This window comes from Odocoileus virginianus, chromosome 2, assembly GCF_023699985.2.
Source record: "Odocoileus virginianus isolate 20LAN1187 ecotype Illinois chromosome 2, Ovbor_1.2, whole genome shotgun sequence".
NCBI lineage: Eukaryota > Metazoa > Chordata > Mammalia > Artiodactyla > Cervidae > Odocoileus > Odocoileus virginianus.
The window spans coordinates 79,122,639-79,147,685 of record NC_069675.1 but is presented as its reverse complement, the minus strand read 5'-3'; the positions used below and the strand labels follow the sequence as shown (position 1 = coordinate 79,147,685).

Here is a 25,047-nt window from a genome sequence, read left to right as displayed (position 1 = left end):
AATAAAAATTAAAAAAAAAGAAGTCTACCTGCATGTTAATACTCACGTGTACTCCCGTTTCATAGGTGGCCAAGCCTGCAGGAGCAAAACCAGGTGCTGGAACTCCACCTCCTGGTGACTGGCCTCCAGGAGCTCCGTGAAGAGCTCACAGCGCTTCTCTTCATCCTCCACATCAGCTAAGTCCACCTGGAAAGGTAACACAGACCTGAAACCCATGGCAAAGGCTCCTGGATTGTTTTCCAGAAAAACTCAAATTGGGTTATTTGATTAAATGCTCTTTCAGAAAAGTTTACAAACTGTCAAGGAAAGATTCAACAACACCACCTAACTTTACTCCCCCAAAACCTACAAAAGCTCTATGTTTTACCCAATTTCAAACATTTATGTTAAAAGTTGCTTAGAATGAAGTCATAGGAAGGTTTTCCACATTCTTTACCAAAATAAATTTTAAAAAGTAGGTTTTCATAGAACTGACTTATTAGCATTCAATGTATGTCATTTAAAAATACAGTTCAGTTTCATGTGAGATTATAGCAGTTCATCATACTAAACATCAGCCAATAAATTATCCTGCCATTGCTTCATACTGTCTAGAATATTTCTGTAATTGAAAATTCAAGATTTTATTAAAGTACATTTGGGGCTTTCCAGGTAGTTCAGTTGTAAAGACTCCGTCTGGCAATGTGGGAAGCACAGGAGGACAGGGGTTCAAACCCTGGGTTGGGAAGATCCCCTGCAGGAGAGCATAGCAATATATTCCAATATTCTTGCCTAAAAAATTCCATGGACAGAGAAGCCTTGTGACATGACTGAGCAACTGAGCACACACAAAGCATATATGACAAGGAATTTTTTTGCTATAAATCAAAGTATTGATAAAATATCTTTTATTCACAGCTCCATTTCTAAAGAAGTCTGTCAATTAAAAACTAATTTTTCCTCCTATTGAATAACCTAATAATACTTCTTTTACATTAAGGCAGTCCTCATATCTCCAACACCTCTGTGAAGAAAATACTTGCTATTTTAAGCTAGAAAACAGTTTTAAATATAAAGAAAGCCAAAAGCTGTGTGAGCCAAAAGCTCACATCCTCTGTATTTAGGTATTTAAGACTCAAGATGATACCTTGTAAGAATGAGAATGGATGTTACCTATATATTTGCTAAACTGTCTGTACTAATGTATGTTCCCAAAACATTTGATTTGACGGTCATTCCAGCTCTGATCCTGAGCAGCTACCTGAAAAAGTTATACTATGAATTCTAAATTTTCACAAAAGTTGACACGTACCATGTAATTACTGCTAATTACTATGGACAGTCTTGACACAGTAACCAGTCAGATCCTTCAAAACCCAACTTAAAGCCCCATGTCATTCTTGCATGGAGTAACAATTAATAACCCCAAAACTTCCTCTAGTTTCTGAAATAATTTTACAATACAGTCAGTCAGTTGATCCTTCTAACAGTCTTATATGGAGAACAGCATAGGTATTACTAACTTCGATTTTCAGATGAAGAAGCAGGCTTGTCTGTCCTGGTAACATGGCTATAGAGTGGCAAAGCCAATATATAATTATGCTCAGATCAGGATTTTCTGAAAACGGAGGACTCGGTAAGCTAGAGAAGCTTTGAATTATTTATATTAGTGGTTTAATTGGGAATTTGGCAACATTTTCTTCCCATTTATAAAGAAGTGTTTGAAAAAAAAAATCCTCTCAAAGCACCCATTTGTCATTACCTGACCTCACCACCTGCAACTCCTCTCCAGCCTCGGCCTCGTGGGTGCTCTGTGTATTCCTCGTGCCTGCTTCCACCTCAGGAACTTTGATCTCCTTCCACTGCCTGGCACAGTCTTGCTTCAACATCTGCATGGCTCATTCCTTTTCTTCAAATCTCTCAAATGTCACCTTATTAGGGAATACACTGTCCCTGCTAAACTAGCGTTTCCCCATCCCATTTCCCTCCCTCGCTTTAGATTCCTTCTTAGCACTTACAAGTTTGTGACATATAACGTACCTCTTCGAGAAAACAGAAACATTTGTTTGCTGGTTTATCCCCACTACTTAAAATAATTCCTGAGAGAGAGTAAATTAACAGTAGTGATTAAGTGAAAGGCAAAGGGGAAAAGGAAAGATATACCCATTTGAATGCAAAGTTCCTAAGAATAACAAGGGGAGAGAAGAAAGCCTTCCTCAGTGATCAATGCAGAGAAATAGAGGAAAATAATAGAAAGGGAAAGGCTACAGATCTCTTTAAGAAAATCAGAGAAACTAAGGGAACATTTCATGCAAAGATGGGCACAATAAAGGACAGAAACGGTATGGACCTAACAGAAGCAGAAGATACTAAGAAGAGGTGGCAAGAATTTACAGAAGAACAATACAAAAAAGATCTTAATGACCCAGATAACCATATGGTGTGATCACTCACCTAGAGCGAGTGTGAAGTCAAGTGGGCCTTAGCATCACTACAAACAAAGCTAGTGGAGGTGATGTAACTCCAGCTGAGCCATATGATGCTTTTAAAGTGTTGCACTCAACATGCCAGCAAATTTGGAAAACTCATCAATGGCCACAGGACTGAAAAAGGTCAGTTTTCATCACAATCCCAAAGAAAGGCAATGCAGATGTTCAAACTACCACACAATTGCACTCATGTCACATGCTAGCAAAGTAATGCTCAAAATTCTTCAAATGAGGCTTCAATAGTATGTGAACTAAGAACTTGCAAACATTCAAGCTGGATTTAGAAAAGGCAGAGGAAGAAGAAATCAAATTGCCAACATCCGTTGGATCATAGAGAAAGCAAAAGAATTCCAGAAATACATCTACTTCTGCTTCACTGACTACGCTAAGGCCTTTGATTGCGTGGATCACAACAAACTGTGGAAAATTCTTCAAGAGATGGGAATACCAGACCTTACCTGCCTCCTGAGGAACCTGTATGCAGATCAAGTAGCAACAGTCAGAACCAGACAGGGAACAATGAACTGGATCAAAATTGGGAAAGGAGTACATCAAGGTTGTATATTGTCACCCTGCTTATTTAACTTATATGCAGAGTACATCATGCAAAATGCCAGGCTGGATGAAGCACAAGCTGGAATCAAGATTGCCAGGAGAAATATCAATAACCTCAGATATGCAGATGGCACCACCCTTATGGCAGAAAACAAAGAGGAACTAAAGAGCCTCTTGATGAAAATGAAAGAGTAGAGTAAAAAGTTGGCTTAAAACTCAACAACATTAAAAAAATTAAGATCATGGTATCTGGTTCCATCACTTCATGGCCAATAGATGGGGAAACAATGGAAACGTGGAATGGAATTTTGATGAAGACGTGAGCTGCACTAATTTTGTGTTGCAGGATGGGCGAGTCGAGGGGTAATGGGGAAATGGACACATTTTCAATAGGTTTCCCATATTTTTCTACATTTGTTTCTTTTTGTCCCCCTTTCTCTACAAGGATGGTGTTTAAAAAAATTAATGCACTCTTGGGCTCCAAAATCACTGTAGATGGTGACTGCAGCCATGAAATTAAAAGATGCTTGCTCCTTCAAGAAAAGCTCTGCCCAACCTAGACAGCATATTAAAAAGCAGAGACATTACTTTGCCAACACAGGTGCATCTAGTCAAAGCTAAGGTTTTCCAGTAGTCATGTATGGATGTGACAGTTTGACCATAAAGGAGGCTGAGAGATGAAGAATTGATGCTTTTGAACTGTGGTGTTAGAGAAGACTCTTCAGAGTCCCTTAGACTACAAGGAGATCTGGTTAGACATCCTAAAGGAAACCAACACTGGCTATTCACTGGAAGGACTGATGCTGAAGCCCCAATACTTTGGCCACCTGATGTGAAGAGCTGACTCATTAGAAAAGACCCTGATGCTGGGAATGATTGAAAGCAGGAGGAGAAAGGGACGACAGAGGATGAGATGGTTGGATGGCATCACTGACTTGATGGACATAAGTTTGAGCAAGCTCAGGGAGATCGTGATGGACAGGGAGGCTGGCATGCTGCAGTCAATGGGGCTGTAAAGAGTCTGACATGACTGAGTGACCGAATGAAGAACAACAACTGATTAAGTGAATGAATGAATGAGCAGACATACAAATAAATAATTATAAAATATTGCAACATAGAATGATATTAAATATGCATGGAGTTATCATAGATTTTTGGCTGTTCTTTTTTTTTTTTTTTTTTTGATTGGAGATAGACAAAAGGTATGTTTTTTTTTTTTAAATAAAAAGATCCCACCAAAAGGAAATCACTAAAAAAATACCAGAGGTGGCATGTTTATTGACATTATGTTTCAACCAATGATGCCTTGTGGTTAGCTGTATGATTTCTGTAAGGTCCCTTGTTTTGTCTCATTTTCCAAGTCTGAAAAATAGGGTCCAAAAATCCCCATTGTCTCAGAAGCTTTAAGTAGATGCCTGGAGGTCTGCAGCATGGAAAAGGGTCTGTAAATGCTGACTTCTTCCTTCTGATTTATTATCTGGGTTTATTTGTAGAGAAACTTTTTGTGCTTAAAAAATATTTTAAAACAATTGAATGACAAATCTCCTGACAGTGCCAATATTCCAGTTTCTAAAATTAAGTGCAGTATAATTAATAACAAGACAGTTCTCCTTTACACAATGTAGAGTCATACCAAGTAAATGAAGAGATTAGGAAAAAATGATTCATGTTTTCAATATAATTTAGATTGATTTCTTTTTAGAAATTGTAGTAGCTTATAAATATCTAGAGCATGAACTGTATCACAAAGGAAGGAAAGAGAAAAGAAACTATAAATTAGACCTTTCAATGTTTGCTTTTATACTAGTGTCCAAATATTAGTTTCCATTTTTAAAAATGTGTGAGGTAGTAGGTTTCTTTGTATAATGCCTTCCTCACATGTACACAGACATTTTAGGGGTAAAATAATTTCAATTATTAGTAACTTGTTTCTCGGAGCATTGAAACCCATGTCTAAAATATAAATGTGAAAAATACAGCAACAAATCATCCATTTTGTGTACGCACACTTGCACATTCCCTGATTATCATAAAGGATGCCAAATTGTCATTATTCAGCTCTTAAGAAAGCAGTTTTAAACTCGATCACTGTAGCTACAAAAGCTTTACCTTATATGAGAATAATATGGGACTAAAACTGGACTGGAACACATGTTTTCTTAAGATATGATAAATAACATACTTTGTTGGATAATCACTGTTTAGCTGGTAAGTCGTGTTTGACTCTTAGCAACCCCATGGACCGCAGCACATCAGGCTTCCTTGTCTTTCACCATCTTCTGGTGTTTGCTCAAACTCACGTCCATTGATGCCCTCCAACCATCACATCCCTGTCACCCCCTTCTCCTGCCCTCAATCTTTCCCAGGATCAGGGTCTTTTCTAATGAGTTGGCTCTTTGCATCAGGTGGCCAAAGTATTGGAGCTTCAGCACTAGTCCTTCCAATGAATATTCAGAGTTTATTTCCTTTAGAATTGACTAGTTTTATCTCTGTGCAGTCCAAGGGACTCTCAAGAGCCTTCTTCAGTACCGCAATTCAAAAGCATCAATTCTCTGGTGCTCAGCCTTCTTTATGGTCCAACTCTCACATCCATACATGACTACTGGAAAAATCATAGCTGTTGGCAAATTGATGTCTTTCATTTTTAATATGCTTTCTAGGTTTGTCATAGCTTTCCATCCACGGAGCAAGCATCTTTTAATTTCATGGCTGCAGTCACCATCCACAGTGATTTTGGAGCCCAAGAAAATAAAATCTGTGACTGTTTTCCCTTTTTCCCCTTCGATTAGCCATGAGGTGATGTGACCAGATTCCATGATCTTACACAAACTGTGGAAAATTCTTAGAGATGGGAATACCAGACTACTTGACCTGCCTCCTAAGAAATCTGTAAGCAGGTCAAGAAGCAACAGTTAGAACTGGACATGGAAAAACAGACTGGTTCCAAATTGGGAAACATCAAGGCTGTATACTGTCACCCTGCTTATTTAACTTACATGCAGAGTACATCATAAGAAACGCTGCACTGGATGAAGCACAAGCTGGAATCAAGATTGCTGGGAGAAATATCAATAACCTCTGATATGCAGATGACACCACCCTTATGGCAGAAAGTAAAGAAGAACTAAAGAGCCCCTTGATGAAAGTGAAAGAGGAGAGTGAAAAAGCTGACTTAAAACTCAACATTCAGAAAACTAAGATCATGGCATCTGGTCCCATCACTTCATGGCCAATAGATGGAGAAACAGAAACAGTGACAGATTTTATCTTTTTGGGCTCCAAAATTGCTGCAGATGGTGACTGTAGCCATGAAATTAAAAGATGCCTGCTCCTTCGAAGAAAAGCTCTGACCAACCTAGACAGCATATTAAAAAGCAGAGACATTACTTTGCCAAGGTCTGTCTAGTCAAAGCTATGGTAGTCATGTATGGATGGGAGATTTATAAAGAAAGCTGAGTGCCAAAGAATTGATGCTTTTGAACTGGGGTGTTGGAGAAGACTCTTTTGAGATTTCCTTGGACTGCAAGGAGATCCAACTAGACAATCCTAAAAGAAATTAGTCCTGAATATTCATTGGAAGGACTGATGCTGAAGCTGCAACTCCAATACTTTGTCCACCTGATGCAAAGAACTGACTCATTGAAAAAGACCCTGATGCTAGGAAAGACTGAGGGTGGGGGGAGAAGGGGATGACAGAGGATGAGATGGTTAGATGGCATCACCAACTCAATGGACATGAGTTTGAGTAAACTTTAGCAGTTGGTGACGGACAGGGAAGCCTGACATGCTGCAGTCCACGGGGTCGCAAAGAGTTGGGACACAACTGAGTAACTGAACTGAAGTGCGGATGCCCATGATCTTCATTTTTTGAATGTTGAATTTATGCCAGCTTTTTCACTCTCCTTTTTCACCCTCATCAGAAGGCTCTTTAGTTCCTCTTTACTTTCAGCCATTAGAGTGGTATCATCTGCATGTCTGAGGTTGTTGATATTTCTTACAGCAATTTTGATTCCAGCTTGTGATTTAACCAGCCCGGCATACTTTGATATATATACTAATCTAGGATTTGTGTCCACATATTAAACTACCTAAATTTATCAAAACTTACCAAAATAATATGTTTATCTTGTTCATAATGCCTTAATCAGGCTTTAAAAATAAATTCTGATAACTAAAATGCAAAATAAATTTTTGTATAAAGAAATATAAAAGAGAAATGTGCAAGAAACTTCCAGCCTGGACAAAATGGCTTTGACCCATTTTTCCCTAATCCTCTCTGCTAAGCATAACTAATAACCATGAAAATACTTAAAGAGACAACAAAAGAGAACTCATAAAGATGATAAAAAGAATGCAAACTAGCTTGGAACCCCAGGACTGGAGGAACAACCCCAACAGAAGGAAGCCACTCAGACTCAGTGTTTCCTGAGTGCTGACCTAGAAGTGGAAGACATCCCGGGGAAGGTTATTTCTCATCAGAATTCCAGAAGAAAAGGAGAAAGTAGAGCTGAAAGAGTATTTTAAGAAATATGTAAAAATCAGGAGGGGAAGTACTGCTCCAAGACAACAAAAGTTAAAGCAAACACATCTCAGAGGCTTGCAGTGGCTGAGAGCACATAATTTATATCAATATCATGGGGATTAAGACTCCCTAAAAACAAGGCCCCTGGATGAGTATGAGCGTGCACCTATGAAACAATCAGATTTTCTCTTTTCTGGGAAGTACTGCAGTCTGTATTGAAATATATATTTCTAGTATCTAAATATATTTCATAAAAGTTTAAGTTCAGAGAACTGACTTCAGTGACCAAACAGCTGCAATATGATATGACTACAGAACCTATTAATAGCGAGGAAAAACTGTAGGTGGCTATCAAATGCTCCATAAGAACTTTGTAACAGACTTCATAACATACTATATAAGGAGATTCTAAAACAAATAATAAAGGGAAATTCAACTAAATGACCAGTTTTTATTTTTTTATTTTTATTTTTTAAATGACCAGCTTTTAAAACAGTGCTGGCAAAGTCAAAGTAACACAGAAAAATGTTTATTTTGGAGGCATTCCTGGACCTTTCTGGGCCTTAATTTCCTCTTCCATAAAATGGAGATACGTTATGTCTGTGATGGTTGTGAACACTAAATAAAAGGATATAGATAAGGTAGCCAGCAAGAGGCTGGCACACGGTAGGCACACAATAGACAGTAGGCATTATTCATATTATCACCTACATAATAAGCTGGATATAAAAAAGCAGAAATGGGTGCTATGATTTCTTCTAACATGAATTACGCCTACAGATTAGGCAGGACAGAAAAAGTATGTGAAGAAATATGGCTATTTTAGGATAATGGAATCTTGGGTTAACTTTTAGCTCCTTTTAAAACTTTGCTTATTTGTGCAATAGGTAATGTATCTGGAATGACTCAAATATGCTTTGCATAGAACAGTAAAAATAAAATTGAAAGAATTGTTATTTTTTTCCTACACTTAGTTTCATTCTTTTTTCTCCAGTGAAAATGAAAGTGACATATATTTCTTTTAATATTTCTGTCCCTTCCCCTGTGGGCAGGGGGTGAAAATGTCCACAATTTTACAGGCATTATAGAGTTGGTGACAACTCCATACTGACACCACTAACCAAATATCACAGGATTTTAAAGGGTAAAATTCAAGTGTGACTCAAACATAAAAATACCTCTTTCCCTTTTGTCTCTGAAAGTGATGTTTCTCTCTTCATTGAATTGGGTGACTTCAGCCCTCGCGGTAAGTCATTTGTCAAGTAGCTGCAGCGTCCTTATCAGACATGGAGTCACTGTCCTTGAAAAAGTGGACTGAACCACTTATTCTCAGATGTGAACAGCTTTGACTTTAATTTCTCTGTGGCTGCTTGAAGATGGACATGACTATCTTAAGCTAGTCTCCTGAAATCTGCACCCTCCTGTAGGCAACGGTAGCAGCTTAATCTTCAGATATTTGTGAATACGAAATAGGTACTAATGCTTATGAAAGTACTTTATCAACAGAAAAAACTAGCAACATGTAGGGGATTATTATTGATAGTAGGCTTATGCATCATTGTATACTATCTTCCATGTGAGTTTATGAGCTACTAGACTGGTTCTAAAAGGCTCATATGATGATATCCAAGGCCGTGTGCAAGTCCTCTTGGGAACACGGTAAAGTCAGACCGAACCAGGTGTGTACACACAGCTTCAAAACACAAAACAAATAAACAAAAAAAATATCCCTACTTCAACAGATATGTAGAAATATGAAAAGGTGACAGAAATGACTTCTAGAAGACTAGATTCCTGTCTGTTACACCTACTACTTTTAAGTTTATCCCATTTTTTAAAAAATCAACATTGAAGTATAGTTGACTTACAATGCTAAGTTAGTTTCAAGTGTACAGGAAAGTGATTCAGTTACAAATGTACCTGTATCTATTCTTCTTCAGATTCTTTTCCCTTATAAGTTATTACAGAATATAGTGGAGAGTTCCCTGTGCTATAGAGCAGGTCCTTGTTGGTTACCTACTTTATATACAGTAGTGTGTATATGTTAATTCCAAATTAGGAGTTTGGGATTAATAACTACTCCTTTTCTAAGATTCCGGGTGGCCAACACTACCTGTTGTGTCCACTGGATCAAATGTGCTTCTCTGCGGAAGGGAAGTCAAATATTCAGAAGACCAAAAAGTCACAGGCTGTTGAACGAGCTGTTGCATTTAGTCATAAACTGCCAGACTACCCCCCACTAATCTAAGCAGTACTTAGACCAGTGTCTAGTACGCAGTAAGTACTCAACGAAGAAAGAAAGAAAGTGAAGTCACTCAGTCGTGTCCGACTCTTTGCGACCCCATGGACTCCTAGGCTTACCAGGCTCCTCCATCCATGGGATTTTCCAGGCAAGAATACTGGAGTGGGTTGCCATTTCCTTCTCCAGAAGATCTTCCTGACCCAGGGATTGAACCCAGGTCTCCTGCACTGTAGGCAGAGGCTTTACCCTATGAGCCACCAGGAAACTCCAAGTACTGGATAAACAGTATCGTTACCATTAATCACAGTGAAAGTGAAAGTGAAAGTGATAGTCGCTCAGTCATGCCCAAGTTTATGTGACCTCACGGATTATAGCCTGCCAGACTCCTCTGTCCATGGAATTCTTCAGGCAAGAATACTGCAGTGGGCCGCTGTTCCCTTCACCAGGGGATCTTCTCAACCCAGGGATCCAACCCAGGTCTCCTGCACTGTGGGCAGATTCTTTACTGTCTCAGCCACCAGGGAAGCCCATTAATTATTGTAATTGATAATTATTATTAGATAAAAGAATATAAATCACATTAATCATTATTATGCCTATTTCTGAGTATTTATGTTTTATTAATAGAAAATATAAAATTGTGGAAATAAGACTAAAGTTGAAATACTGAAAGTAGGACAGCTATCTTCTAGTCAATTTTCTCATTGCTATAGCAGAGAACTATAGAATAGATGCAGCTATAGAGAGAATTGCATAACTACTGTATCTTGCACTGTTTGTAATAAAGGCAAAATGTGTTGCAAAGACAGCCTGAGGGTTCAAATAACATTCCCAAGCCCACATGGAGGGAAGAATATCTACTACAGGAAGGGTGTCCTGATCAGCAATAAACAAGTGAGCCACTGATTTATTTCCTACCTTTGCCTCTGCTGATGGGCACACACATTTAGCCTCTGCTTCTCTCCGAAGGTGTATTAGGGAAATGAGTGTCTTTTTGTGAACTGCTCAAGAATAAAGGGTCCTCAATTGCCATTAAAAAGTCCCTCCTAGTGTATGGCAAACACATCCTTAGGATGGGAAGGGAACCCAATGACAGAATTAAGTTTCCAAGGGTTTTCCAGATGCTTGGAGTTGTATGTGGGGGGCATAAACACATAAATATACAAAAAAAGCTGGCGACTGCACTCATGAGCCATGTTCTCCAGCCTACTTATTTCACTCTATTTCTAAAGCTAGAAATGACACAGTAAAGCATTCCATGATCCCTCTCCATAACTGAGTGCTGCTGTAACTTCAATACACACATTTTCAGGTGGCTAAATATAATATTTGATGACAGCATCTTTCAAATGAGACATATGAGAGGGGAAATACTTCTGTTTTAAAATAAGAAAATAATAATAAGAAAAAAATTAAAAAATAAAATAATAAGAAAGATTTTGCCTTATAAACTTTTCCTCTAGGACAAATAATCACTCCATATGAGCCTCTAGAAGTACATGCTTACTTTAAAGAATTGCTATAAAAGTGAAAATTTTAAGGACAGACTTTGCTTTTTTAGTTAAAGTTGATATAGTAGTAATAGACTAACTCATGGAGCCAGATATGCTTTCACTATAATATATCACTCAGACTCAGATGGAATACTGGCCCTGTCACTTAATACCTCTGTGATCAGGTGAAAATATCCCACCAAGCCGTGGTGCTTTCATTTGCAAAAATAAGGTAATAGTACCTAACCTATCAGGATACTTTGAGAATAATATAATATATAACACAACACAGGACAATGTACAGAGAGACACACACAACTGAACAGGTATCTAACACTGAGTTAACACAGAGCTCTTATGGTGGAGACAGTACTGGCAGTTCATAATAATGAATACCTAATACATAATAACGAGTAATAATACATCATTCTGCTATGTTTTAGCAAAGATACTGTAAAGACTCCTTAACTACTCTGTGCTTATTTGCTCATGTGTTGAATGGAACTATAATAAAACCTCCATCAAAGGGTTATTATGAGTTTTCAGTGATAAAATACACATAGAAAGCCTAATGGTCAATTCACAGACGTACCTATAAAACATGAAACCTGACAGTACATAAGCATCTTCTCAACTTAAGTAAAAATAGATTTATACTAGAATATTCAGAGCTTTTATTCTGAATCTCTTTTTTATTACAGCTAGAAACTATCCAGAGAGTTATGCATAGAAGAAAATGGTGGGCACTGAGTTATATGGGCTCCCAGATAGTCCATATGTAGAATGGCCATATATCCTCCAAAACAAAAAGAACAAGAATAAAACTACATAAAACTGGTATATTCAGTATAATTACAGGTCAGGAATGTCTAAACTTCAAAACATCGTAAGTGAAAAAGAAAAAAACACCAAATTCCAAAGAATGACCTCTCACATTTCATGTAAATGTTTCACATATTCAAAAAGTATATACATATTTGAAATAAATAAGATGGGGAAAACCATACAAACAAAAATAAAATTAATCTATCAGTACTATAAGTGAATAAGCTAATCACACTGGAGGTGGTGTGTGTGTATGTGTGAAAAAGAGAAAGAAAGAGAGAGAGACGTAATCTTGAAAAAAGATTCTTAAGTACTTTTAACTCTAAGTCTAAAGACAAAAAGAGCTCTACACAAATACTCTTATCTAGTAAGTTGGCTGGAATTTCCATAACTACTTTATCTGTTCCTGGGATTAAACAAATAAATGCACTATGGATAAGAAGTCAAGTTTCTCACTGACAGAGAAAGCAGTTTATAAATAAGGAAAAAGAGAAGATTAGAATAAACTGGATTGGCACTGGGAGTATCAACACAAATTCATGGTCTTAAAAATGAATACAAACATATAAAAATAGACATAGACTTACATGTGCTCTGTCCCCTTAGAGCATCTAAAAGCTATAATACCACCAAATCAATGTCTATACCTAGTACTTAAGTCTTGGCTTCCAAATACCATTCTTTATTAAAAAGAAAAAAAAAAGTCAATGATTGTATCTGGATGTGAGTAGGCAAAGTGTAAGAGGGTTTCGAACATTTGTGTTCAAAAAGTGATGGGATGTCCTATCCTTTTTCCTCAGAACACAAGATGATTTTATTAATTGTTTTTAACATGATTCATGTTTCAGTAGATTGTTCCTAAAGTTTCATTTTAAACTGATTTCAAATAATGTTTTATCCAGTTTGAAAACATATAATCCAGGGTAATTTTCAAGTGATAGTAAAATATTGAGTCAGTCAGACTTGGAAAAATTAAACTGGTTTGTTTTTATAAGACCTCATGCAATAATTTTCCTAAATTAATTACTCTCAACAGTGATAGCTAATGCTTTCTTAACACAGATTTTAATGTTTTCAGGATTTGCTAAATTCATAATACAGTCATTACCTTTCTTTAAAATTTATACTGTTTGTATTCTGGATTCATAGCCATTTGTCAATCCACAGTGGTCACTGTGGCTTTAAAATAAACTGTGTAATAGTTCTTACACCTTGTTGGAGCTGCTACAAAAGAAAGGTGCCCCTTCCCCTTTTTTGTAGGTAAGCGATTAAAAATTGAAATCAGTCTAAATAATTAAGCTTTGTAAATTCGGAGGATAAAATATTTTAGGGGCTTCACAGTATTTAGTCCTAATTAAACGCCTCTCTTTATTCTATGACCTGGTTTTATAACTTAATTATTTGCAGTTGTATAAATTAGTAATGAGTCCCAGTACTGGATCTGTAGTGTGTTGACCTAATGACCTAATATCCTCTCAATGTGGACCTGTAAGGAGATACTATGGTGTGCCGTATATTGTGCTTTTTTAGGCTGCTTTCAGCTATTGATTAGCATTTACCAGTGAGGGTCATTTTGGTTCCAGTTATTTATGTATTAATAGCCTGTGAATATTGCAGTCCTTTTTAGATTGTATTGGTCTAAATATGCATTCTGCAGTGAAACTGTTAAGCTGTTCACATGTATAGACTATTGAAATACTGTACTTGTACACATCTGACCGTTGACATTTTGTACTTTTTTCTAAATCCAATATTTCACAATAAAAACTCATCAAAAAAAAAAAAAAGTGATGGGATGGGCACAAGTTAAAATGATCCAGGAGAAAACTTGAAAGGCTCCCCGTGGCTAAATCTGAGATAACTGGAGCAAAAATGAAAACAGTGATAGTAACAGATTACAACCATAGAACAAAATGAGAATCCTTGAGCTTTATATAAATAAATAAATGAATAAATAATATAAGGGGAGAACAAATGACAAAAAAATACCATTTGGGAAATACCACAGTGATCATTAACTCAGGCAATAATCAGCAATGTGTGCTAAAATTAACTGGTGAAAATGTGATGAGAAAGTGTTTACACAATCTCAAAGTACCTCACCACAAGACATTTATTAATCCCAAAGGGAAAAAGATAATTTCACAGAGAAGAAACATGGCTGACACCACCTCAATCAAGTGATGCAAATGAACACTACTGGTAAAAGAACACATAAGTGCCGTATATCCCCTAAGATAATGTACTGGGAAGGATCCAGCATCACTTCTGCAGTATTCTCACCAAAAATGCACTACTTGAATGCCTGAACAAAACTCAGACAAAGTCAAATTTAGTGACCTTTCACAAAATAATTGTCCAGTGTTTTTAAAAATGTCAAGGTCATAAAAGGGGGAAAAAAAGAATGAGATACTGTTTTAGGTTACAGGACCCTAAGGAGACATGGCATTAAGTGCAATGTGTGACCTGCATGGAATGTGGACCAGAAAAACACATCAGTGGGACGGCTGACAAAATCTGAATGATGTGTAAATTAGACAAGGTACTGCATCAGTGTTAGCTGTGGTCATCTGAGATGGTAATATTTGGTGAAGCTGCATGAAAAGCATAATAAATTTTTTTTTTTAATTTACATAATTTTTCCAGTAAGTCAATGAAAAGTCAGACTAAATGACAGAAGTTATGTCCGGTGACCTCATATCCCTACCACCCTCCAATATTCAAACACTTGTATTTTCCTGCCTTTTCCCTCCACTTTTCCTTCTAACCCACTGAGAGGATGAACAGACAACAGCGGCAAAACCCATTAGGAGCACAACCACTCGGGCCATCATGCCTTTAAGCAAAGGATACTTGGCTGTAAACTGTCCACTACAAATTAGACCAACTGGGACCTGAGCTGACCCCAGGAGAAGGCTGCCCTGAGACTGAATCAAAGCCATCCCAGCCAGTCGTGATTACTAAACTCAGGTCTACTTCCCAGGAGGTGGTTGCTGGTGAGCTCAGACCCACATGAGGCTATAAGGACAGTCTGCCTGTGTGACAGGATAAACAGGCTGCCCTGTCTCACCCCCACCCCAGAAAAGAAAGTGCTGTTGAGAATTAAAACATACTACTGACATAGCCCTGAACTTGGGGTCTTTCTCCATAATCCACAGGATTTCTGCTGTGTTTCCCAGCTAATTACAGAGCATCACTTCCTCCCTGGTAACTTCAGCAGAAATTGGAGGGGCATTGGGCTCGTGTCTCACCTCTGTACCCAAGCAGTCACTGAGTACGCACCTCCTGCCTCCAGACCATACACCCAGCTGTGCTGAGTTCAGGTCAAGAATCCTCTCCTTACAGCAGTCTTCCTGCCCTCAGACAGGACAGCGACCTGCTCTCCCGAGCCCCACGCACTGTGCAGACTTTTATCACAGCACCCATGCACTTAGAGTATTAACTTTGTCTACAAATCTATGCTCTGTACCGGACTGGAGCTCTCACACCAACAGGGTCTATCTACCTGGACTGGAGTAGGAGCTTTGCATGAATGATTCATTTAACTCTCATAGCATTTATTTATTATTCCCATTTAACACGGGGAAACTGAGGTTGTAAGAGGGTCAGTAACTGTCCCAAGGCCACAGAGCTACAGAGTGATGAAGCTGGGACTGGAAAGCAGGTCTACACGGAGACAAGCCTAAATGCTTTTCATGCTACTTGCTTTGTCTATCTCCAGAGCGTAGCACAGTGAATGGTGCACAATCTATGTTTGGAGACTCTCCGATGAATATTTCACATGATGTTTGGCTCAAACAAATAATTAGCAGTCATGGCATTTTTCAGAATTTTAGCTAGCAGCAGTTAACATACACAATGCGGTGTGTACTGAGAGAGTGAAAAACGCTAGAGATGAAGCGTTCTCTGAACAAACTTCTGATTCTTCACACCTAATCACATTCTATCCGCGTAGAGTGATGGTGGGAAGAGAAAGGGACAGCACAGTGACAACAAAACACAACGCAAATGTTACTGCTCAGTGTATCCCCCCGGCAGATAGGAAGAAGAGTAGTACACAGGCTTCTGGATCACAAGGATCTGTTGCTCACAAGCTGGCTAGGTCATGTGACCACATCTTCTAAGTCACGTGATTTCATCTAAACCGGAGCAAATGGTAACTACTTTGCAAGGTCGTTTTAAAGCTGAAATGCAGTGACGTGCACTTTAGGAGACATTCCACAGTCTCTTCTTCTTCTCCAAGGATGCCAGTGACCAGAGGGTGAAATTAAGAGGAAAAGCCCATTATTCGTAAGGAGGGACCTTCTCAAGGTCTCCAAACATCTGCAGAACCCAGTAATACGGATGCTTGCTCAACTTTAGTCATTTTAGGGAAAAGGGCACATTGACGTCTTACTGATATCTGGACAAAGATGCTTAGGATTTGTTTGCTTCCACATGAGAAGCAACTGGCTGATCAGAAATCACTGTCAGCAAAATATGGCAAATTAATACAAAATAGTTTCAATCTAAAAGCACCAGGCTACTCTGCAAGGAAACACTTCCATTATTCCAAGCAGATCATTTTATTTGCATATAAGGGTGCAGCAGCATGGTCTAATCATCATTCATGGCAAGAATACTGGACTGAATGTCAGGAGTCGCAGCCTTGCCACTTTAAAGGTGACCTTGGACACGGCTTTTAAGATTTAATATTCATTAGTTCAACAAATATTTACTGTCTATAGGTTCCCTGTTCTCATGGAATCTGTATACTAATGGAAGAAAACAGACATCACATAATAGACAGACAGATAAGCAGGAGGAAGGTAGCAGATAGTGGTAAGTGATTAGAAAAGAAGAAAACATCTCATAAAATAGGTTGTGACTGGATGCAGTCATTTTGGAAATGACATTTATGCTAAAATCTGAGGACGTTACTTCTTCATCTCTGGACATCCTTCTCTATAAAATATGCTTCTTGAACAGGGGTGCTTTCAAACACGTTTTCTAGTTCTAGGATTGTGATTTCACACCTCTTAGAGATACATTTATGTGAACACATATTTTTAACATCAAATAATATCCTATGTTTGATTAAGAGAATTATTTATGACAATGAGTCCTAGCTTTGAACACATTTAAGGTAACAGTAAATCTTTTGTAAGGAACTAAATAAACTTCTGCACACATAACTCTTCGTTCCTATTGATCTTTGTCTGAGCTCTGACAAAAAAATGAGTATTTTGTTTGTTTTGGGAAACGTCACCAAGTTGGCCTCTGACCAGAAGGACTAATATGTCCTTCCATGTATACATGAATTTGTGATGAGGTTGAAAATTGTCTTAAACTCATTTTTCTGTTGATCACTTAAAACCACAAATTCAGACTGAAATTTTACAATGTTCTTTTTTTAGGTGAATTTTTTTTTTTACATAAAGCCAGAAAAAAATTGAGGTGATGGGATATGGAATTTTTTAAGGAAACATCAGTATTTTGACCCATATTTTTCATGCACCAGTTAACTAGAAAATTACAAAACCTGAAAAACTCAGAAAAATTGTACCAAGAGAATTAACACAGTCCATTCTCCCCCTCCCCCTGTTAAGCTTATCCCTCCCCTCCTTCTGCCTCCCTGTTGCCCTCCACGCTGGGGCACATTTCTGGGGTGGAAAGGAAGGCCTCTCATGCTGTTGAAAATTGAGGGCCTCTGAATTTTTAATTTTGTTAACTATCATTAGAAAAGTAAAAATCACTGTCTCTCTGAGAAGCAGTGAGGTAGCAGGCTACACAGACTGTGTGTTGAATTTTGCAGGAGCTGACTGGTTTCCTGGCAACACGTTGATTTGTGGGGCCACTACTTTGGGCACCTCGAGGATAATTAAATATTAAGCCCCTCTTTGATGTATGCAAAGTCTGCCTAAGAGGATTACCAGCCACAGTGAAGGTAGCAGTCCCACATTTTCTGGTAATTGAACATTGCAGCGTCATTATCTGTTCTTATCTTTGCTCTGTAAGAACCCATCTCTCTCCTTAATATTGCCTTTGAAATGGAGAAGGAGATAGGGAGAAATTAAGAAAATGAGAGCCCGTGCAAACAACAGTTCGGGGTCTTCTAGATATTTGGGACATGGGGATGAAAACAACAGTTTAACACATGTCAAAGAAATGACAGAGGTGAGCAAGGCATCCTCTATCTCCTCTGGTTCAAGGCTCCATTTCACACACCAAGCAGCCAAGGCTCATAGTGTAAAAATCTTCTCCGAGATTGGAAGCAATGGTAGAGGTAGGGTGGAGACACAAGTCATATAAAAGTTGCAACTTGTTCTATGAAGATAACTGGAACGTAGTGGAAAGCATAAAAGCAGTGGGTATACTTATATGATTTCTGAAGTGTTTAGAGCCAAATATAAGAGTGCATGTTCTAATGTTTCAACATGATAGATGAAATGGGTATTTCCCCCCTTTCCTGGTTTCCACACTGTTTCATAATATTTCTGGCACATGGATCTGACTTGACATGAAGTGAGGCTCGAGAGAAGCAGGCTTCATTGTCCTGCCAGGCTCCAGCCATCAAGGAAGAGAAAACTGAAAAAAGGGTGAGAACTTGAAAAATGGAGGGTCTGTCAGAAAAATGCATAAAAATTAAGAGCGTTTGTTTGTTTCAGGATGAGACGGAACCTAAGGTTCCACTTGGTGAAAATAACGTGACCTAGTGTGTTACTTAACCTCAGAAATGCTATGAGAACCTCCGGGTCTGCTGAAAACATGCACACGTCTAACGTCCACTATGCCAGGGGCCTGGAGTGTCTGTCACAGCCCAGTACACTCTGTTCACAGACTGCTCTTGAGAAAGCCTGTTAGTGGTCTCTTAATGCAATTCAAAGCAAAATGTTAAGACTAAATAATTTGATAAGGTCATGATGCTTCAGAGTATGATTCAGATATTAGTGGCTTTAATATACTGTTTCAGCAATGTGGCAGGATTAGAGAATCTTTGATAAATCCATCTTTTTTGAATCTCAAATTCTCTAACTCTGAAGAATAGATAGTATTTACTTATTTCTCTCACAGAGGGAAATAAGAATATAGACGGTAACTCAGGAGATGTACTGAGATGAGTCTTGAGATATTTTTAATATTTGGTTCTCTTGTTCTTTAAGTGAAGTAATAAGGATACTAACAGAAATTATAAGGCAAAGTTTTAAAATGACAAGGTAAATTGGGTTGGAGTCAGAATTCCAGGAAGCTCTTTTGCAGATTAGAAAGCAAGTCTTACTTTCTAACTTTTATTGGCCTATAGTCTGCAAGCTAAAACACTTCATTAAGTGCTGACTCTTAGATCCAATAGCTTCAGGATGCATCAGTTTAGAATCTAAGCCAAAATTCAACAGCCACCGTATTTCTTTGATTTAGGAATTAGCATTTTCACTTAGTCAACAAGCATTTAAGCTCTGGATGTGTGCACAGCGTTCTTAGAGGGCTTTGAAAAATGCTAAGTATATCCTCCAGGGTTTCTGAGTTTTCAGGTAGTGGGAAGACGAAACTTTAAGTAGCAGAAGTAATAATAATAATAATAATAATAATAATAGATCAAATGTGTGGAGTTCAAAGTTCAATTAAGTTTGAAACCGTCAGGGAAGGATCCAGGGAGGTGATGGACTGAGTGAGCCTTGCAGGATAAAAGGAAGAAACCAAGATCTTACGTCTCTGCTACACTGTGTCTGTCTACATATAGAAGACAGGGCATTTGAGTGCCTGGGCAGAGCAGGACAAAATGAATGAGCTAAACTGCACACTGCATTACCTCTTAGATCTGCATCTCTCCAGGGAAAGGGCGAGCTGCCCTTATTAATTGATATTATGAAAAACCCTGACTGTATCCTATGAAGAGAAAAATTATATATACATGTCAGGTGACTGAGGCATCATCTACTCTGTATATTCAAATATATGGAAAAGCAAAAACACACCGGGTTGCACATATTTAACTGCTACATAACTGTACTGATGAACACAATGGGAAGAATGCATTAACAAGCTGATTATTCACTTGAAGGTGGTTTAAAGGAATCAGGACATGACCATCAGATGCACCCTCACCTGTCTCTGGGGCCAGGTGGCTTTGAGGATGGCCTCCGTTCTAAAGAACACGAGGAGCTTGCCATCCTCCTCAGTCAGGTGAAATGACTGTCCCAGAATCTGCAGCACATGAATGCGGGGCCGCACGGGCCAGGCGTCGTTGGCACAGAAAGGCCGCAGCCACTCCAGCAGGTCCTCGGAGGACACCAGCTCTTCTCTGCAAAACAAGGGTTACATTGAAAAAGAAAAAAACTCAGTGGTTTCTAATTCCAGTAACCAAACGTGGTGACAGATCTAGACACGTTGCTGAGTTTCTTTATTTTTTTTCCTACTGAGAGGAAAAATGTAGGTTTGAAATGGCTTAAAGCAAACCATATTAGGTATTTTAAAATGATGTAAAATGCATGCAACTTTTAAACAGTATGATATTAAAATGAGTCACACAGATCAGAGAAAAAATAATCAATATGTTTTTAGACACTTCATTTCTTAAGCAAAGCTCAATTGTGTCTGACTCTGTGACCCCATGGCCTATACAGTCCATGGAGTTCTCCAGGTTAGAATACTGAGTGGGCAGCCTTTCCCTTCTTCCCAACCCAGGGATCAAACCCATGTCTCCCACATTGCAGGTGGATTCTTTACCAGCTGAGCCACAAGGGAAGCCCAAGAATACTGGAGTGGGTAGCCTATCCCTTCTCTAGCAGATCTTCCCAACCCAGGAATTGATCTGGGGTCTCGTGCATTGCAGGCGGATTCTTTACCAAGTAAGTTATCAGGGAAGCCATTAAGAAGTACAGCTTATTGTAAAATTCTGTGTAGAAGTACGCCCAGTGCTCATCCAGTATCCAAGGCTTAAAAGACGTTCTTTTTGTTGAAATGAATTGACAACTAATTCAATGGAGGAAATTAAGGATTCCCCAAACAGCTGTCATTAGAGCACTGCTTTAGAGCGACAACTGTCTCAACTAATATAGTTCACATGGAAGGGTGCTAGCCAGAGTCTTGGATAATCACTTAGAGCATTCGGAAAAAAAATTTTTTTTGATTGAAATATCATTATTTTAGCCTTGGCAAACAAAATAACTCTTGTAATACAACTTTCATGGATGGCTTATCCCACCAACTAGTTAAAACCTTACATTCAAAGGAAACAAAAAGAAGTATGACCTATTTCTACTAATGATACTGAAAGTGCTGACTATCATTCAGTAATTTTACATTAACTATTACTAGTTGACAGTAACTATGCAAAGTAAATATTATAAATACTATTTTATTTAAAATTTTCCAGTTTTATTGATATAATTGACATGGATATATATATATATAACATTGTTATATATACACATAACACTGCTATATATATATATATAACATTGTATTAGTTTAAGGTGTAGTATGCAATTTCATGTGTATATATGAGTATTGTATTGTATATATACAATATATACACAATATATATGCAAAATAATTACAATAAGCTCAGTTAACATCCATAACTTGATATAATTTTTTTCCTTAAGATGGCAACTTTTAAGATTGACTCTCTTAGTAATTTTCAAATATACATTATATTGTTAACTATAGCCCTCATGTTATACATGTAAATTTCATTTTTATAGATAAGGAAGTAGGCTTTATGGAAGTGACAAAATATACCCACAAACATCTATACTAGTGCAGTATGACTCCAAAGTCCATGTTCTTTTCTACTATTTTTCTGTGTTTCAGTAAGGGGTTAGTGGTGGTTTAGTCACTAAATCATGTCCAACTCTTGTGACCCCATAGACTGTAGTCTGCTAGGTTCCTCTGTCTATGGGATTCTCCCGGCAAGAATACTAGAGTGGGTTGCCATTTCCTTCTCCAGGGGATCTTCCTGACCCAGGAATAAAACCCAGGTCTCCTGCATTTCAGGCAGATTCTTGACTGACTGAGCTATGAGGGAAGCCCCAGTAAGGGGTTAGAGCATCAGATTTTATACTACCCTAAAGATAAAATACAAATGTATGGTTATTAAAAAACTAGGAAGTCTAAAAGGATTCAGAGAAGGTGGGGACATGTGAAAAACTTTCTATCCAGTACTAGAAGCTCTTTGTTTATAATCCCGAAATGGACCATCTCAGGAAAACAACTTATTTGATGATGATGTCAGTGAATTACTATTGATGACTCTTGAGAGGTCGCTCACACAGAAGCCTCACTCCCACAGGGCCCTAGAGATCCATGGAAAAGCACTGAGTTATATAGATTTTTTTATAACCAAATCCTTATGAGGCTTCCAGGCACAAATCATCTATATCAAGCTCCAAATTCCATGAACTAACAAGACCACAGGAAATTTTTTTAAAACTTCTGAGAAGAATGAAATTCTATCATACCACTGAATATTTCTCTCAGTGTGCATTCTATAATATACTTGCCAATACAATTTTATGGCAATTTAAGCTAAAAAACAAAGTTGGTTATTTATATATCAGACCAAAATATATTACCAAATGCAATGGACAAACTGGCTTAAGCATGTCCTCCATTTACAAAGATATTTGTTAGTTTTGCCTTTGAGTGTCCTTCTTAACAGGTACCAAAATGGCAAAGCTGGGGGTGCAAAAGAATGCCACCAGTATTTCCTGACTATCTACTATGTGCAAAGCAGACAGCACTGTGTGGTAGAAAAGAGTATCATTTTGGAATCTGACAGACCTGTGAATCCTGGCTCCATCCTTTCCTAACAACTCTCAATAAAAAATTAAGACTGTCCTCATTCCCACTTTACAGTTAAGTAGACAAAGATCCTGAAAGTGTGTCTCTTGGAGTCTGTGAAACCAAGACAATGCATATGAAGCACCCAGCACTGTATGTGACACAAAGGAGGGATTTAATGAACAATAACCATTATCCAAATAATCATCATTATTTTATTATCAGCATCACCAAAGTACCTGATGTTCAGGGACAAAAAACTGTATGATCTGGTCCTTAAAAGAACTAATAATACAAGGAAACAGAAAGACATCACAAAAGACTATTCTACAAATTACTAACATAAATCGGAACAACTTTTTGGGAAGAAAAGTGGGTAGAATCAGGGAAGGCTTCCCAGAGGACGTGGCCTCTGAACAGGATCACAAAGGACAAATGGAAGGTACATGAATGGAAAAGGGGGGAAACATAACCCAGATAAAAGAGAACAGCAAGGAAAAAAACAGACAAAGATTTCAAAGGACACAGCATGTTCAGTGAGTGATAAAAGCACAGATGTCTGGGGGTAAATCAGAGGAGAGAGCAGAGGGAAGACAGGTCTCCTGACCTGGATAACCAGAGCTCACACACAGGCTGAAAAGGTGATGCGGCTTCACACTTTGAAAGGACAGGCTTTGCAGGCGTCAGCCCAGACTCAGTGCCCAAAATGAATGCTTCCCAACAGTGCTATGCTGACCAAGAAGCTGCTTCATGGTGCTGAGCCTGTTTCTTTTTTTTTTTTTTTTTTTGATATACACTTTTTTTTTTTTTTTTAATTTTTATTAGTTGGAGGCTAATTACTTTACAGCCTGTTTCTTATTTGTAAATTGCAGATGGATAATAACCCTTTACTCAGAGGAGTGGTTTGAGAATTAAATACACAAAATGAAATAATAAAGCAGAAAATATATTATCTGGCACATAACTAAGAAGTTCAGTTAGTGGCAGCGATGATTACTGAGGACTCTGGTCTTACTTGGTGTGGAATGGGAATGACAGAGGGTCTCTGAGCAGCGAAGTACTGTGATCATGTTAGTGCTTACAGAGGTGTGCAGGCTGGAGCATGCTCAGGCCCTTTTGGTGAAGTCTGCAGGGGTCAAATTAAGTTTAACTTGGGAGAAAAGAAGACTAAAACACATTTTTGGCCTTGAGTCCAAGCCAGTTTCACATAATAAGAAGCTGGTATTTTGACCCTGTCACCCAAGGGCCAAGTGGAGGGGCAGGTAGGATGGGCTAGAATGGGAAGAAGCTGGAGTCATGAAGACCAGATGGAAGTTACAAAGATCACACAAGATCTGCTTGTGGTGAACACGAATGAAAACTGTTAATGATAATATGAAAGCTTATTGTGTGCCAAGAGTTACATCACTTCATCGTCACTATTTTTTTTTTTTCATGTATTCTGTTATCATCTCCAGTTTGCAGATGAAGGAACAACCACAGAGAGGTTTCATAACTTGTTGTTTCTTAGTTGTTAATTCGTGTCTGACTCTTTAGACCCTATGGACTGCAGCTGGTCACACTCCTCTTGACCATGGGATTTCCCAGGTAAGAATACTGGAATGGGTTGCCATTCCTTCTCCAGGGGATCTTCCCAACCCAAGGATTGAACCTGCAGCTCCTGCGTTGGTAGGCGGATTCTTTTACCACTGAGCTGCCAGAGAAGCCCCCCATAGTAAGTAGTACAGTCAGTATTTGAACCTGGACTATTTTACTGCCTTGTCAATGACTATGCAATACTAGGGAACCAAATGGAGGTAAATCCCAGAACACTGTGGCAATATATGACATAGAGATTATTATCATAGCATTTTCCAAGTCTTTTAGATTTGAGTTGGATTCCTTTTACCTAAGAACTTACTGTTCAGTTGATAGCATTGGACATTTTGGAGAAAACTGCTCTAACTTTTGGTTGATAGTTCAAATATATAATGAAATTATGAAAACTCATTCCTAAAACAGAAATATTATGTTCTAGAAGTACTATGTTCTAGATGACCTTGGCTATATACTGTGAATATGTGTGTGTGGGTGTGTGCATGCACGTACACACACTCAGTAGCTCAGTTGTGTCCAACTTGGTGACCCTGGGGACTTTAGCCCGCCAGGTTCCTCTATCCATGGAAATTTCCAGGCAAG

At 38.2% G+C, this 25,047-nt stretch overlaps 1 protein-coding gene across 1 annotated transcript in view; it reads right to left on the bottom strand.

Annotated features, from left to right (window-relative positions):
* The window catches only part of NBAS (NBAS subunit of NRZ tethering complex), a 312,019-nt gene that overhangs the window by 22,793 nt on the left and 264,179 nt on the right, over positions 1 to 25,047 (bottom strand). Inside the window, exons 48-49 of the mRNA XM_070451500.1 lie at positions 20,191 to 20,386; positions 47 to 186 (exon numbers count right to left, since the gene is read on the bottom strand). Coding sequence (XP_070307601.1) covers positions 47 to 186; positions 20,191 to 20,386 — 336 coding nt within the window. The remainder of the gene's footprint in view (positions 1 to 46; positions 187 to 20,190; positions 20,387 to 25,047) is intronic.